Source organism: Lottia gigantea, assembly GCF_000327385.1.
Source record: "Lottia gigantea unplaced genomic scaffold LOTGIsca_32, whole genome shotgun sequence".
Classification (NCBI taxonomy): domain Eukaryota; kingdom Metazoa; phylum Mollusca; class Gastropoda; family Lottiidae; genus Lottia; species Lottia gigantea.
The window spans coordinates 1706015-1723513 of NW_008709073.1; the positions used below are offsets into that span (position 1 = coordinate 1706015).

Consider the following 17499-nt stretch of genomic DNA (forward strand, 5'->3'; position numbering starts at 1 on the left):
TAAGTATTATATGACATATAAGTATAAAAGCTGCTATAGATATATAATAGACTAAAAAACTTCTTTTAAATCCCTTCAGGTCTGATGGTTGGTTAAACTGAGACTATAGATCTTATGAAATAGTGATTGAATTAAGTGTCTGAAGATAAACAGTGTGGTAGTATCAGGAGATTTAACAGTCTATTTCAAATAACATTAAATATTAAACTAAGGTTTTCTATATTTGTATGTATGAATGGTAAGAAACTGGTTGGATCATAGGAACTACATGTTGTTCCTGCATATAAATAATAGACAAGAACATTTGGTATCTCAATGTCAGACAAAATCACTCAATGTTTTAGAAAGATTAAAGGGGTATTCCGCTCTTTTTTTAAAAAGTTTTCATTATCAAAAAACGTTTTTTTTAAAGTATGCTATTTATATATATGTATCTTCTTGATCAAACTGAATCAATTAAAAACAGAGAGTACTAACTGTTAATTTGATCTAGTTTTATAATGGCTGGAAATTATTAGTTGACACCTTTAGAATACGCAGGAGACATATTTCTCTATAATTAGACATTGATTTTACTCAAATCAGTACAGTAGTTTTCTAACAGCTTCCAAAAAGCATATCAAACTTAAAAACCTTACGTAATGTTTTGAAATAGTTTTGGCATTTAAAAGTTAAAGGCTTGATTTTTTTTGTTAAAACTTTCAGATAGGTTAAAGGGCAGATATATCTTGATGTATAGTTTTCACAAATTTGAGCAAAGAAAATTTTCGACCTACAAAAAAAGCGGAATGTCCCTTTAAATATTTAAACCCTGTCTTCAAATCACACTTTCAGTTGGCTGACTGAAAACATATTCTAGTATGTGTAAATTTGAATCAGCCAAATCACAAAATAGTTGGTGGAGAGAAGGTGAGATGGTGATGAGAACAGTCTCATAAAAGCACTGGTCAAGGTCATAATTAGTTTTATAGCAAGGACTTATCTTTCTATTCACACCAACAATATTTTGGTTTTCCAAATTGTGTAGATATTGAAAACATTCTTTGGATGCTAACTGTTGAAAAGCAATTAAGACCCTACTATTTTCGTTTCACTTTAGAACATAACATGATTCCAGTTCAGATTTGAGTCACAGGCATGACAGTCAATTAAGTGTGTGACCTTGTAACTAAGTCAAGCGCATGGTTTCCTATGATAGTTGATTATCTTTAGAGACTTCATACATTGTCTTTAATTATTAATCAATAGCTACATATAATTCAAAGCTGGCTCAGTCTATTATTTACTTAAAGATGATATCACAGATTGATATTTTACTCAAAATTATCGAATTTTCTTAGTTTAAAATCATAATAAAAATCAGTCTTAAAGGGATTGTAAGGAGGTTTTCTAAATTTTGTATATATGTATCTGAGACAAAGATGGCACCAATTTGCGCCATTTTAATTTCCAATCAGACATCTGTGGTTCTAGCAGTTCTAACAATTCTACTAAAACTAAGTGTTCTATGATATCATTTGAGACCCCCCTAACAAAGGTCTTATGTGATACCAGCAAACTTTGCAGGGGTGACATCATAGAACACTTAGTTTTAGTGAAATTGCAGAAACCACAGATCTGATTGAAAATTGGAAAGGTGCAAATTGATGCTAACAGTGTCCCCGATAAGCATAACAAATTTAGAAATCCTCTTGACAATCCCTTTAATTTTTTTTGCATTTCCCAGATTTTTGCCGGAGCTTTGGTAATCTTCATCCAAGAACATGTTCCAACAAAACCATTTCAACATTGTATATTCTCTACTTCTATCACTCAAGGTAAAATGTGAAGTGAAGACTGGTACTAATCATTTTGTCTCCCAGATGGTCAAGCTCTTACAGAACAGAACATTTGATTGGTTAAATAATAAAAGTATGTCTTCATCATACTTCGAAATGAAATGAATGGAGTTTTATGTCCTACTTTTCTGCACCATGTTGGATAATGATGCAAGGTACAATGAGAGAAATTTTGCCAGGACAGCAGTATTAGCCTGCTCTTTTTCGATTTCCAACAGTTGAGGGATCTTTAACGTGCACAGCCTGTGGCACATGGGGCCTCAGTTTAATGTCCCATCTGAACAACGCTTTTTCCATGTCAACCTCTCTTACCTGCATTATTAATCATACTTAGAAAAAATTGTTTAAGTGAATTACCTACAGAGAAGTGATTCAAAGGAACATATTTAAGACTCATAGAATGATATCAAAAAATCTCTTTGATCTTTTTGTTGTATAAACACAGGAGACACATAGTCATGATATAACTAGTCATTTATGGTTATAGCCAGTTTTACTTATTATATGTATAAAATTAAATGGAGTTTCCTGCACCATGTGGGCAACACCATGCAGGGTACAATGAGGGAAATGTTTTCATGACAGCGGCATTATCCTGCTCTTTTTCAATTTTCTGTTTTCGAGGGATCTTTAACGTACACAGCCTGAAGCACACGTGGCCTCGGTTTATTGTCCCATCCGCACAAGTAGATGCTATTTCCATGTCAGACCCTCTTACCTGTATCACTGACAGGGGAAACCGGGTTGAAAAATCCGAAGGTATCATCTCAATATATGCCGGGATGAACCCTAGCAAATGTCTAACTCACTGAGCCACTGCGGCTCCCTATTATATATTTAAAGAGTCGCTCTTTGGGATCATTGTTTAATTCAGTTAACTCATAAAACTCCTACAAATAATACTTATTGCATTACAAAACTTTATCAAAAAATTAGCTGAAATAGAGAATGGTGAACAAGATACTAACACTGCTGTCAAAATGACTAATCATAACTTAGTCTCAGAAACAGGATTTTTTAAGCTAAACCAATCAGTAATAGTATTCACAGCTCACTGTCGAAATTTGAGCCTTCAAATCCATGTGTGTTCAGAATTATCCGTGTTTGAAAGTTAAAAAGATGAGTTGTCTTTTCTGAGGCCATATATAGAAAAAAACTTTAGAGGTATGTTTGAAGGAATTATGTGATTTTCGCACTGTGATAGTACTTCTGAAGACTATTTACAGATAGTCAAGCCACAAATCAACCCCAGAAATAGCGCATCTGTTCCTTCAAATCAACATTTTTTTTTTCAAAACTGTTCTTTGCACACTGAGAATTTTGAGGAGACATATCTACTGTGATACTACAAACTAGCCTGACTAATTAGTGAATGTCGTAAAAGTCAATTAGTAGGCATCTTTTCTAACCGAAATGTCACCTTTAAAAGTTAAAGTATTTACTTCTTAATACACCATGACAACCGAATAACAATTGACAACAATCATTCCTGTATTTCAAATCAATACCTTTTAAATCAATGTTTTCTTTCAAATATTTCAAGTTATATAACATCCACTAATGTTTTAGTTTCTTTTGACATCAAAGACCAAAGTCTGCTGCAACAATTTACTTCATTTTAGTCATTAAATTAGATGATCAAAAACTGTTAAAGAAGTGAATTGCAAGTCTTTTAAAAAAACATTTGTTTTACTGATTGTGTATTGTGTATTTCAAAGACAAAGAATCAAATTTCTCTTGATCATAAAGAGCTATTGTTTGCAACATTTAGCAATTATATTTAAAGGGGGCAATATGACAAATTTTCAGTAGTTGCACAATTTTTTGGGTACAGATACTGGATTGGCAAACAGTTAAAGATTCTGTTTCATTAATATTTTTTTGGGTCTCCATTTTAATCTAACAAGGTTTATACCAAAGTCTGGTGACACTACAAGCTACGCCATAAGATGTATTTCACTAATCAAGTTAAATCATGTGCAATGTAGCACAAAGCAAGTAAACCTAGCCATTCTGACTACTGTCCTGTTAACACCTTGAAGTCTTGTCATGGTTTTCTACATAAAGTCTCACTATTAACCTTGAGTTGTTGTTGATCAACGTGGAAGGGTATATCCTAACTAACTGTCGCTATTTAAAGCAGCCAATCATGTGCTACTCTCCTGCCAATCAGAATCCCTTTTACAAACATGTATCGTTTCGGAAGTCATATCGCCTCCTCTCGCCGATAGAGGTTTCTCTTTCCCACAATTCATAGTCAATATTTCGACACAGAGTTTTCATGACATGCTGTGATTGGTTGAAATGAACTTCAACAGTACCGGTACGCAACCATGGTATAAATACATCAAGAGTTCAAAAAAAAAAACAAAAAGAAGTTGTCATCTATTTTAAATTATATTGACAGAAAATCTTGGAGTATTTAGAGACAGGTTCAAAGTGGCAACAAATAAATAAAGATATATCAAAAGTAGAATCATTATAGAGTGCATTAAAAAGTGCATTATAGAAAAAAATAACATTTAAAGGGATTGTAAAGAGGTTTTCTAAATTTTGTGTGTATTGGGGACACTTTTAGCATAGATTTGCTCCATTCCAATTTTCAATCAGAAGTATGTTGTTTTAGAAATTCTACTAAAATCAAGTGTTTTATGACGTCACCCAGCAATTTGCTGGCAGCAAAAGTCTTATGTGATACAAGCAAATTTGCAGGAACCACAGACGTCTTATTGAAAATTGGAATGGTTCAAATTGATGCTATCAGTGTCCTCGATTCACATAATAAATTTAGAAAACGTCTACAATCCCTTTAAGAAGTAAATCATATTTCACTTTCATAGCTGATAACTACTATTGATCTATTTTATCAAGTCAATCTTTTTCTTAGGTGCCTTGCTTATAAATAGTCTGGGAAAACAAAATCAAATTCAATTATTATTTCAAATGTGACCCCGCACATCAAACCAGGTATTAAGTAGCATTTGGTGTATGTAGAGCTATTAGGATTCCTGGCATTATCAGCTACATTTTGATACCAATTCCATCTCAATAGCTTTCTCCGTTCAGAAGATATAGTCAATTTAATATCCAGATATGAGTCCAATTTAAAACTTCACTGCTAGCTCACTACTGGGCAGTGCAACTTAATACCTGATAGATGTGCAGGGTCACAAATATATAAATGTCAAGATGAATAATACAGCAGCATAAATTAGAGTCTTAAAGCTTGTAAAAGGAGGATATCCATTAAATATAGGTGATTGGATGACAATACAACATTTATTTTTTGTGTTCTTACCAAACTCTATGGTCCCTATGTCTGCATGAAATAAATAGGATAGAAAACATAAAAATATAATTTCAGCAAGGCAACTTTACCATATCAAACACTTGATTTGTTAATATTGGCTATTGTTTCATTGTGTGTATGAGAGACAACTTTTGTTTCTATTTGCAAGGGCTTTTTAAAATTTGGTTGTTATTTCAGTAGAGAAATAGGAATCTATTTTGCTAACGAGTAGGATCCCTTTTTCTGAAATGCCATCCCAGAGTTGATCAATGGAATGCCATCCCAGAGTTGATCAATGAAATGCCATCCCAGAGTTGATCAATGAAATGCCACCCCAGAGTTGATCAATTAACATGCCATTCCAGAGTTGATCAATAAAATGCCATCCCAGAGTTGATCAATTAACATGCCATTCAAGAGTTGATCAATGAAATGCCATTCCAGAGTTGATCAATGAAATGCCATCCCAGAGTTGATTAATGAAATGCCATCCTAGAGTTGATCAATGAAATGTCATCCCAGAGTTGATCAATGAAATGCCAATAAAATGCCATCCCAGAGTTGACCAATGAAATGCCATTCCAAAGTTGATCAATGAAATGCCATCCCAGAGTTGATCAATGAATTGCCATCCCAGAGTTGATCAATGAAATGCCATTCCAGAGTTGATCAATGAAATGCCATCCCAGAGTTGATCAAATATAAATACAGTTGACTTACTTTTTATCTTTCAGCAGACTATTAATAATAGCTTTCAATACATCTTTCTGTACATCTTGAGGCTACAATATACAAAAGGGTCTTGATAAGATAGATGTTTTTTAATTTACATTAAAGTCTTCAGAACTACTAGAACTGCACGAAAATCACATAATCTGGACACACATGGATTTGAAGGCCCAAGTTTTGGCAATGAGCTTTGAACAAATTTACTAATTAACTCTGCTGAAAAATTCACCTTTATGAGACTAAGGTCTTGGATGGCAAACCTTTTCCTTTAAGATAAAGTTTAGTACAATAGAAATATTAAAACAGAACCTGAAACATATTGTTACTTGGCGATCTTCAGCGTTAAACTTTGAATAACAATTTGTTTCAAGTTCTGTTTATGTATTACTCTACAATTGATGTACTGAGCACTATTTTAACATTGAGAATATTTTGTTGTTGAAAAATACAATAAGATTTCTAAAGTTTACAGATCAATATGAATATTTTTCATAAAAACAGAAATAACCTGAATAATCATTTTCTAAATATATTACAATGCCCAAACTTTTGATTTCTGTGCGAAAGATTCGCTTTATGTAAATCATGGTCTAATTTGGAGTCTATTTGGAAAAATTTTCATGAAAGATCTCTATATACAGGGCGTGATTTTGGTATTCACAACATCTGGACTAATTTTGATATGGTATCACCTCTAAGAACATGACAAGAATTTCTATATAAATGAATGAGGACAAATTCTGTCTATTTATAATAAACATGCTTTAATAAGTCTCAAAAAAATCTAGAACTTACCAACTGTATGAGATTATCATATACAATTGAAATAAAATCCAACTTAAGACCCGAATCTTCTATAGTTTTATACTCTTTATTTGGATCTCTCTGAAAGGACAAATACATTGCTATTTAATAGAATTGAAATTACAAATATATCCAGTCAGAAAACCTGGGGGGGACATGTTATCCTGTGTCCCCCCTCCCACAAATGGTCAAGCTTGGTGGAGTAGAGTGTCTGTAATGGACGTAAAATAGGCACGATTTGGCATCCTAGAACATCAAAGTGCCGAAATTTTGCTCCTCTGGAGCATTATTCAAACAATTTATGGTCAAGTGACGAGCAAATTTTATTTTTCAAATTGTTATAAAGTTTTTCATTATTTATTCCTTTCACCAGCAGCTCAACTGAAACGTTCTCATGTCGCTTTATTCTGCAATCGAATTCGCACCCCCCCCCCTCCACATTGAAAAAGCAATCTGCGCCCTGCATCAAGTTTGTATGTTCACTTTGGTGTCTTTGACCACAATTTCAACTAAAATATACATGAATGACTTTAAACTTTTAAGTGTTTCTTGGTCTGTATTTTCCAGTTATGACCTGCAGATAAGTGGAATTGTTTGTTTTTGGCAACGTTTTAAGACTTATAGTATCAATTTACACCCTTTCCAATTTTCAGTGAGACATCTATGGCTCTTAGATAGTGATGTCATACACGGTCCAGAATTTCTAGAATTAAAGGACCAACAAATTAAAATGATGCAAATGTATTCAATAAACGACCTCCATAAAAAGCTAGAAAACCTTAAGAAAACCTCTCTGAGGCATCCAACTAGAAATAAAACAATGGGAAACTCTTCTGATAAAACAGACAAATGATCAAAATAGAAAAAATTGAAATTCCCTATGGTCTCTTTTATACTAAGAATCTGAATTTGAAACATTTATCATAACTAGAGGTTATGTTAACCTGGTAATTCTCAAAAGTATTGTACATATAGATCACCAGACAAGATAACATACACCCACTGGCAGCTGTCAGAAATAATGACAATGTCTTGATTACCGAACAAAGTTCAATAGCTTTTTGAATTTTTCCCATTATTGTTCCATCTAAATTTGAGCCTTCTAATCTAGGTGTTTTCAGAATTATCATATATATATAGAAAAGACATATATAGAAATAGTGATTAAAATTCTTAGTTTGAGGTATTTTTGAAGGAATTATAAGATTTTCGTACATTTTTAGTACATTGCTTTCAGACTATCATATGAATAGTTGAATATAGGTCAAGGAAATACTTCCACTTCCTTGATAAATATGGATGACCAATTTTAATAAACTACCGCAAATAGTAAAGATAGCTGAGGTAGATTTGCTCCAAGTGGTTAAATAGGACAGCTTCTTGCTAAAATTCAATTATCACAAAAAAATATACACTTCTTGATAATATTTTGTAACCGCAGTAGAACGTCTCTCTTTAAGTAATTAATTGCGTTAAAATAACACATTAATATATACCTATTTCAGTTTAGTAATTTGAAATATATTAATACAAAATATTTATAAAATTCATTAAAGTCTGAGTTATTATAACTCCCGAAACGATCTTAAAAACATAACAACATGGCATTGAAGGAAGACAAAATGGCGGATCCTCAACATCAATTCCCAATATTTTCGAAGGGGAAAAAAACTCAAAATTTATTTCACTGTGTATAGTGCACACCCTTTCTGTAAGGGACCCATTTTAGGGTAAGGGACCCATTTTAGGGTAAAAAACCGTGCATTATATTCGGAAATATACGGTAATGGTATAATATATGTCAGCTTTATAATAAATGGGATTGTCATTAAATTCTTTCTCTTGTTGTTGAAATATGAGTTTCATTAATAACACACTGAATAATATATGACATATTCAGGTGACATGAGTAGGTCTCAATTAGACCGAAACATCCGTCTCTATTCCAGCCTCTGCTAGCTCTTTTGACAGTTGTCAGCTGGTGTAAGGACAGAAAAACTAGGCCCTGTTATTGGGGATTTTCTGCACCTCTGAAGGTGTGGATTTATTTAAATTGTATCTGCCAAATCCAGTTATATGCAAAAAGATGGATATTTTTGTTGTTCAGTCACCATCATTATCCCCCTACACAATTTATGTAAAGCTTGTGGTTCCTGCAAATTTTTTGCGTTTAACAAAACTAATCTCTCGCCTGTCATTTAAGAGTATATGCGCACAGCCAACATTTCAAGGATCACAGAGTGATGTGACAGGCCTACTAATGAAACGAAAAATAAGGGTTATGCTAAACACTAATTTACAGTCATCGTAAATGTAATTTAATATCATGTATCATGTTTAAAAACATGCAACTTTGCAGGTGTGGAAAATCCCCATAAAACTGGGTCTATATTTTCTGCCTATACTCCAGCCAACAACTGTCAAAATAGCTATCAGAGGCTGGAATAGAGGCAGATGTTTTGGGCTAGGTCTCAATGATCTGACATGCCACAAAGTCATGGATCTTCGATATATTTCTATCATGAACTATTACATTAAAGATTGATTTACCACATATTCTCATGTTTGATTGCTATTTCAAGTGTCATATCCTGCTATTTTTGGAAATACTACCATTTAAATGGCGAAAAAAAGCGTCAAGTACATATCGAAACATGTCTATTGTAGATTGGATTGTCACGTATAGGTGATTTGAACTTATTGATCAAGACAATAAAATAAAGCCTAATCAATAATAATGTCCGCATCTATCACCTTTGGGCTACGAGATACAAATCAACATATTCTCTAACATGAATATGTCATTTCTTTCAAGAAATATCTTTCAATCAAAACAAAGATTATTCATTTAGGACATGAAGGTATTTATCTTGCAAGTAATGGCTTCCAGTTGCACTATTTTGATTACCCATTCCAATATCTATAACACCATAAAAACAATGTTCCAATTATCATTCAGTCTAAATTGCATAGTTTATTTCATTTGATATTAGGCATCCTATAAGACGCCAGCGAAACCCAACACCGTTAGTCACTGTTGGCCTTGGTAAGCCGTCGCCATAGTTTTTTTTGGCCAACTGCGTAAGAGCAAGTGCATCTTAAAGGTCAAAACCATTTTTTTCAATGAGGTTTTGTGGTCTTGATTGTGAAATATATAATACTCCATGCCAACATGTAGAGGAAGATGTCCCTTACCTTTCTTGAAAGTTTCAACATGAAAAATTAAAGCGTTAAATCACCATCGATAAAATAATTTTTAAACAGTTACGTAAGAATTTTAAATCTCGTGTTAGAAAATAAAAGTAGCGACCAACTTCGTTATTTTCATTTCTCATTATTGTGATTTTGTGAAATTTACATGTAATTCCTTTCCAAGACGCTAAGAAACGAAAAAAGAAAAATACTAATATCCCAAAAACAAAATGTTTGCCTTCATTCATTGTAGACTAAATTTTAATGTATTCCATCTCCTTAATATATACTTTATAATGTAAAACTGCACGAAGCAGTCGTAAACTGAAGTCAAGTTAAGTCAGAATTCAGCAGCATACCCAACTTAATAGCTGGAGTTTCAGCCAAGTTGATCACAGTTATCACAACGACTTGTTCACAGGTCTAGTTGTTTCTGGGCCAAGATATTACAGTATTGAGCAAGTCAAATATAACCATGACCAATAGATTTCAATGGAAGAAGCCTTATTTTAGAAATCTTTAACTTACAGAAACCTAGTAATTCAAACACTTGAAATCATCATTGAAAATTCAAAATGTAAAACTGATCTTTATAGACAGAAATACACATTGTATTTGTGCCTCAAAGTCCATGACCTTAAAGGGACATATGCTCCATTCGGGCCTTGTATATAATGTAAATAGTACATTAGAAATATACAAAAATCATATAATTCCTTCAATAATATTTCAAACTAGGAAATTCTTTTCCTATTTCTATAGATGTCTTTTCTATATATATCAGTGTCTCAAGGAAAGACAACTCATCTTTTTAACTTTCAAATGCAGATAATTCTGGACACACATGGATTTGATGGCTCAAATAAACACTATTGGCTTTGCTAACTAAACTTTGATTGGTCAACAAAACTGTGCAAATGTCGCTTTAAAGACAGGAAGTTCTTCAGGAGAATGAATACTTAATTAGAAACGTTTATGTCTATCATACATTCCTAAAAAGCTTTTGAGATAAAATAAAAACAGGATTAAGCTATTAAAACACATGTTTACCATGCCATTTATCAAATAATAACCTGCTAATATTTTCTATAGATTTCATTGAAGCAGATTAACAGGCATGGTTTAACAATACTTTCCAAGTGTAAACGGAAACCGGTTGTCTGGTTCTTGTGAATATGAATAAGAGCCGTTCGTTAAGTTCTTTTTATTACCTTGTAATATTTTCCTACAATAAACACCAATGGGTAGATGACTAAAGTAGGGATTAAACGAGATATGATTCCGGGTAAACAGAAACATCTGCCTCTATTCCAGCTTCTGAATTCTGATAACTATATTTTAAGTTGTAGGGTGGTGTAGAGACAGAAAAACTAGGCCCTGTTTAGAGGGATTTTCCACACCTTCAAAAGTGTGGAGGTTTAAACATATCTATTTAAATAGGATCCCGCAAACCTAGATATATTCCAGAAAATTAGAAAAGACTTTTTTTCTGAATCAGCCGATAACTATCAAAATACGTCTTAGAGGCTGAAATAGAGGCAGGTGTTTCTGGCTAGATTCTGGGATTCTAGGGTGTTGCTTGGTGCAAGATTATCAATACAGTAGAGAATAGAAGAAACAAATCATGTCCACATCTTTTCAGACCTGTAGCTGTAAGATAATTCTGCATCAATCACCACACTGGACACTGTACCTTGCCTATTCACATCTTGACCTGTTGACCAAGGTCATTCTTCAACCCATTAACAATTCATTTAATCAGACTGTATGTTTTTTATCTGGGCAGAAAGCACTTAATATGTCATTTATTTACATCCTATAGTAGTACTGTAGAACAATGGGTCTTAATTTGATAGTACAATGGGTCTAAGAGTCTAAAAGACAACTTGGATTTTCCAGGATGACAACCAGACTCATTCCATGTCAATGATTTTATTGGATTGTGGACTTTTGAATTAGTATGAAAAAAAAATATACATAAAGGTTTTCTTTTGTGTATTATTATAGATGGATATAGACAGAATTGAGTGAACTTATCATTGTCTTCTCAAAATGACACATTAATGGCATTGTTAACCCATCTACTAGTAAAATAACAACTGGTACATTGAATTAGTCATTATTTGCTTTACGTTATTGCTAAATGGAAGAATTAAAGGGACAGTATGCCATCTTAAACTGTTGTAAATCATATCTGAAAGGATAAAGGATTTCTACCTGAACTTGTTTCAAAATTGTTAATTAAAAAATATTTGATTTAGCACTTTAAACTAGTTAAACTTTCAATCAGATTTTTGTGGTTCCTGCAATACACATGGAAAAAAAAAAAAAAAAAAAAAAAAAAAATGGTGGCTATGGCCGAACTATTCATTGCTGAATTCTTCACCCAAAGCAGTAGATACACTCGGCAAATGCCTACGTTGATGACTTGTAAATTAAACTAACGCATGCTCAGGACACTTAATCACATGACTCATGTGATGCTTATGGCCTCTGTGATTCGTTGAGTTAAAGGAAAGTTTACAATAGACTTCGCCTAGCAAGTCAATGGCAATGAATATACAGGGGAATAATATCAAACACACTTGATGTTGGTGCAAAGGCTTCGACCAATGCTCAGGCAAATGTCGTAGCACTGGTAACACTAGAACATATTAGATGCAAGTTCTCTGGCTATTTGCCGTCAAAATTCGCACAGTGTGTACTAAATAGCTTTATTGTTTACTGGAAGCTGATAAATAATTATATTGGCCATTCACATGATTTGTCTATTAAATAACAATTATCTTACTTTAAAACCTTGCTATTAATATCTCAATAATCTGTATATCATTACTAGTTGTCTATAGAATTTCTATTTGTGAGAATTATAGTTGGCAATATCAATTATTGATAGACAATAACAAACCCACTCTAAGTCCGATTTCTCAATGTAATAATAGGCATTGGGTCAATGACCAGCATGCACGGCAATTAATGTGAATATCAGTATTTATACAATAAAGGAGAAAGGGTAGGGTTCAAATCCAACTAATCAAAATTAGATTACAATTTGCTTTCTTTTTGTTGTCTGATATTTTTTTTTCCATCTGCATTGTGATTTAAGTTTTTAACTGCAATCCTGTTCTAATAACATCATTTATAAGCCAATCAAAGCTTATCATGTAGAACCAGTGAATATTTATGAGATAGCAAAAACAAATGAGGCTTTCATATCACTATCCTTTGGGATATTATCCCACATTTCATCATCATTATCAATTAAAGGGTTCTTGCCAGGCAAGGTAATATACGTCCACTAGCAGCTTTGATTTTGAATAAAAATATTTGGCAGAACAGTAACAATTACCAGTATGAAATATTCAACCTTTAGTTATAAATGTTCAAGTTTTGTCGGAAATCTGGTAAGAATAAGATCTAAAGCTTGGAATGTATTTTAAAGAACAAGGGCAATAACTCATGTACCTTGTACAATTCACGTTTCTGAGACCAAGGTATGATTTATTTCAGCAAATGCTGCATCTGTCCCTTTAAATTATTGGAAAAACAGATTAATAACAAATTTAAAAATATATATAAGGAAAAAGAAAAATTCCGTGTCAACACAGTTCAATTTGAATTAAATGCCTCATTTCCTCTCACATAAAAAAAATCAATAAACATTCTTGTCAAACTGGTTTTTATCTGGATATTTTTAATTTTCTCCACAACAAACAACATAGATAATTTTTATGTCTTTGACATTCTAAAACCTTATATTTTACTCATGAAAGGGCATTCTGCTTTTTTTGCAGAACGAAAAACTTTTTTGCTCAAATTTGTGAAAACTACACACCAAAATCTATAGAAATTTGTCCTTTAAAGGGATTGTGAAGAGGTTTCCTAAAAATTGTATGTGAATCAGGGACATTGAAAGCATCAATTTGCACCATTCCAATTTTCAATCTGACAACTGTAGTTCCTGCAATTCCACTAAAACAAGGTGTTTGATGACGTCAATAACCGCAAAATATGCTTTATTACACAAGGGCATTCCAGATATCATAAAACACTTAGTTTTAGTGTTACCACAGATGTCTGATTGAAAATTGGGTTGGTGCAAATTGATGCTATAAGTGTCAATTTAGAAAATCTCTAAAATCTCCCTTTAACGTATCTGAAAGTTTTACTTAAAAAATACAGCCGTTAATTCTTTAAAATAAATAAGAAAATGCCTTCAGGAAAATACAAACAAATATTTTTTGAATGAATTGAATTGAAAACAGTAACTTCTGGTTAAAACTAGATAATTTCAATTCGATATTTATATATTTTTGACAGTCTGTAATTGGTCACACTGGTGCTGTTTCATGCTATTTATAGCAGACAATAACGTGCCACTCTCCTGCCAATCAGAACCACTTTTATAAGCGAGAATCTCATTGATCATATCGCCCTACTTTGGGGGGTTTCGCTATCCCACAATTCATTATCGATATTTAGACACAAATTCCATATGACGGGCCGTGATTGGTTGAAATGAATGTTAATGGTACACAACCAAGGCATAAATCTTTTAAGACTACAATGGAGACTGATGAAAAATAATTACGAAACGAAATTGAAATCTAATTTTCATTAGATTGGGGAATACAGTAACTTTTGATTCCACATTTGATTAAAGAGTTAAGTCATAAATAATTAACAAGCTTCTCATTCTGTACCGTTATTCATCAGCATTTAGTTTCTTACAATAATCAATAATTCTTAAATAACTCATTGATTCAGTTCTTTAGCAGTATGTTTTTATCAATCCTATAACAACAACAATATTGTACACTAGTGCTGGGTATCGTCAATCATGCCACGATAAAATAAGTATTGTGATACAAGGGTCACGATACAATACATATCACGATATGGGGTAATGGGATAAAAATTAACATCATATCTTCAAAGTTTCTATATATATTAATTTATAACTTTATAACTGTGATATTTGGTAATATAGTTGATAGAAGTGCTTAGCGTCCACTGTCTTATAAAAAGTTTCTAACAATTTCAGTGAAAAAAATTGTTATATGATAAACCAACTTATAAAAATCTCCTTCTTTTTTTATGGAATGAAAGGTATCATTGCAATACATCGATTCACCAATATATCATGCCGGCACTATTATATACATTGTATAGTTTGGCTTGATCTCTCCCCCTGTTAATTACAAGTGATGCAGTCACCTTTCTAAACTTCACTTTTCCCAGCTGATGAACCTCCTTTTCTATTAAGAAGGAAAAATCTAACTTGGGTTCTTAAGTTACTAAAGAAAATCTATAGTCTGCATATCAAGGCTGTTAATAATATTTTCATGAAGTTAGGAATGATTTGATAATACTTTCCTTTGTCATCATCATTTTTTATAAAATAATGAGTGTTAGGTTAATTAATGCCTGCGTAAGATATAGCAGACTTGCTGAAAAAATGTTTTGGTTCAATGGGTAAATTTTTTTCGCAGTCGAGTTTATCAAGCTCCATTGTGATCGTTTGCGTTGAAAGTACAGTAAGTCCTATAATTTTCCTTTTTGATAATCAAGACTTCAGTAGAATAGGTGCATTCAATCGATACTTCAGTAAAAACCCTGGTTAGTCTTTCAAAACAAAGGCCAGAGTATTGAACCCATTGCCTTTCGTATAATTTTTTTACTTTTATGATGCAAGTAAGATAAAATAACATTTTTGCTTATCAATATTCACTGTAACGATCGAAATTCAATTTCAACTTCTGGTAACGAGAGAATACTTAATTCACAGGGTACAAACCTCCATTCGTTCATTGGCGATCTGGATGATCCTGACTTCGTTTTCTATTGTTTTAAGACAGATTATTTGGAAAAGAAAGCTTATCCAGTCTGTCTAGTTTCATGCTCTCACCATTTGTGACTTGATGATCTTAACAATCAGCCCAGGATTCAAGTCACAACGCATTCGTGCAGCATACCTTTTGTAAGCTAACATGACAAAACTAACGAAAACTCCTGAAATTGATGTCAATCTGACATCTAACCAATTTGTGTATATAGGGTCAAAGGTGGAACAAATTGGTAACAAGCTGATATTTTCAGTATTGGTGCCCAAAACCTTTCTAAACAGCATATCAAAAGTACTGAAGAATCCTCTGAGAAATTCAAGATGGCCCTCAAGATGGCCGCCGTAATATAATTTTTAATATATCTCAGCTTTTAAGCTACCTAGATTCACACACTTGGTGTCTATATGTAGGTTTTTAGGGATATCATTTATGACAATTATAATAATGTTAGACTAGAATGGGGTATCCTTTGAACTAATATTTACTGAGGTTCATCAGACATTTCTGTTATTTTATGCCCACTTAATGGTGAGAGAACATATTAAAAATGTACAGATAAAAAGAGAATATTAAGTGGGCGAATAATTCCTCTCTCAAGTCACAATCAATTGTTATATATTATGGATTTCTTTATCTTTTAAGTCTGGGATATTAAAATGACATACTGTACATAAAATATAATAAATATTGATGAAGATTCAAGGGCGTAAACAAATATATAGAATCTCAATTTAAAGGTATACTACCTCATAGAATGGACACAATGGATTCTGTTGTATAGTTTTGACACCAGGTAAGTCCACTGATGAACAAAGACTTATTTTGACCAAGTTTAAACATTTCAATTTTTAGGCGATCCTAAGAGGTAGTATATCCCTTTAAAAGACTGTTAAAAACGTAACTTAGAGAACAAGTAATTAAACGACTGAACACCCACACAGCAGAAAATTTCAAGGCAGCTTTAATCTTTTAAATAAGCATTTCTAATCCAGTTAATCATTCGAATATGAATTGGTTTGAAGAATATGGTAAAAAACAGAAAACAAATTTATCAAAAAATCAAAATTTGTCCATTGTCCAGAACATATTGCTTCAATTTTGGAGGGAATGTTTCTTGAAAAATTTCAAATTGTAAATCTTACCTTAAAAGCTGCATTTAGTTCCAGAACAGATTCAAAAGTAGTTGTATAGAAATCTTTAACATTTTTCCAGTTTTCAGATTCCCAAGAATCTTGAATGTCTTGACTAGAAAGGGAAAAAATAAAGTTCTGAAAGTGATGACAGTATAAACATCAATATGATGACAGTATAAACATCAATATAACATCATCAACATAAACATCAATATAACATCATCAACATAAACATCAATATAAACATCAATATAATAACCATCAACATAAACATCAATATATACATCAATGCTACATTTCATTACGAAAGAGACCTTAAATTTTTATTCTGGAAAGTGATTAAGAAATTGACTGAATTGAGCTCCACTTTTTTTTACCTTTGCCAGTGAAGAGTTCTTTGTTTTTTTATCAACAGAATATGATGATCAGATATCTCTCTTCTGCCACTAAATCCTTTTCATAATATAGACCAAGGAGGCTTTCGTAGTTTTTTTTTGTCATTTTTGTCAACAGTGTGTGACGTTCAGTTGTAAAGTTATTATAATACTTACATTAATTGTTCACTTGTCTTGGTCCTTACAGGATAAATAATACGGCTTGTAGCAGAGTTGGGTGTGTTTCGTTGAACTGTGGAACTTTCTGAGGAAGACTGATTTCTGCTGTTGGGT

The 17499-nt window shown here is 32.5% G+C and overlaps 1 protein-coding gene across 1 annotated transcript in view; it reads right to left on the bottom strand.

Moving 5' to 3' along the window:
- LOTGIDRAFT_119782 (hypothetical protein) overlaps positions 1 to 16942 on the bottom strand; it is a gene marked incomplete at both ends in the record, with an annotated part of 29304 nt that extends 12362 nt beyond the window's left edge. The window contains 3 exons of the mRNA XM_009058033.1: positions 5848 to 5909; positions 6652 to 6741; positions 16841 to 16942. Coding sequence (XP_009056281.1) covers positions 5848 to 5909; positions 6652 to 6741; positions 16841 to 16942 — 254 coding nt within the window. The remainder of the gene's footprint in view (positions 1 to 5847; positions 5910 to 6651; positions 6742 to 16840) is intronic.
- Positions 16943 to 17499: the final 557 nt, after the last annotated feature.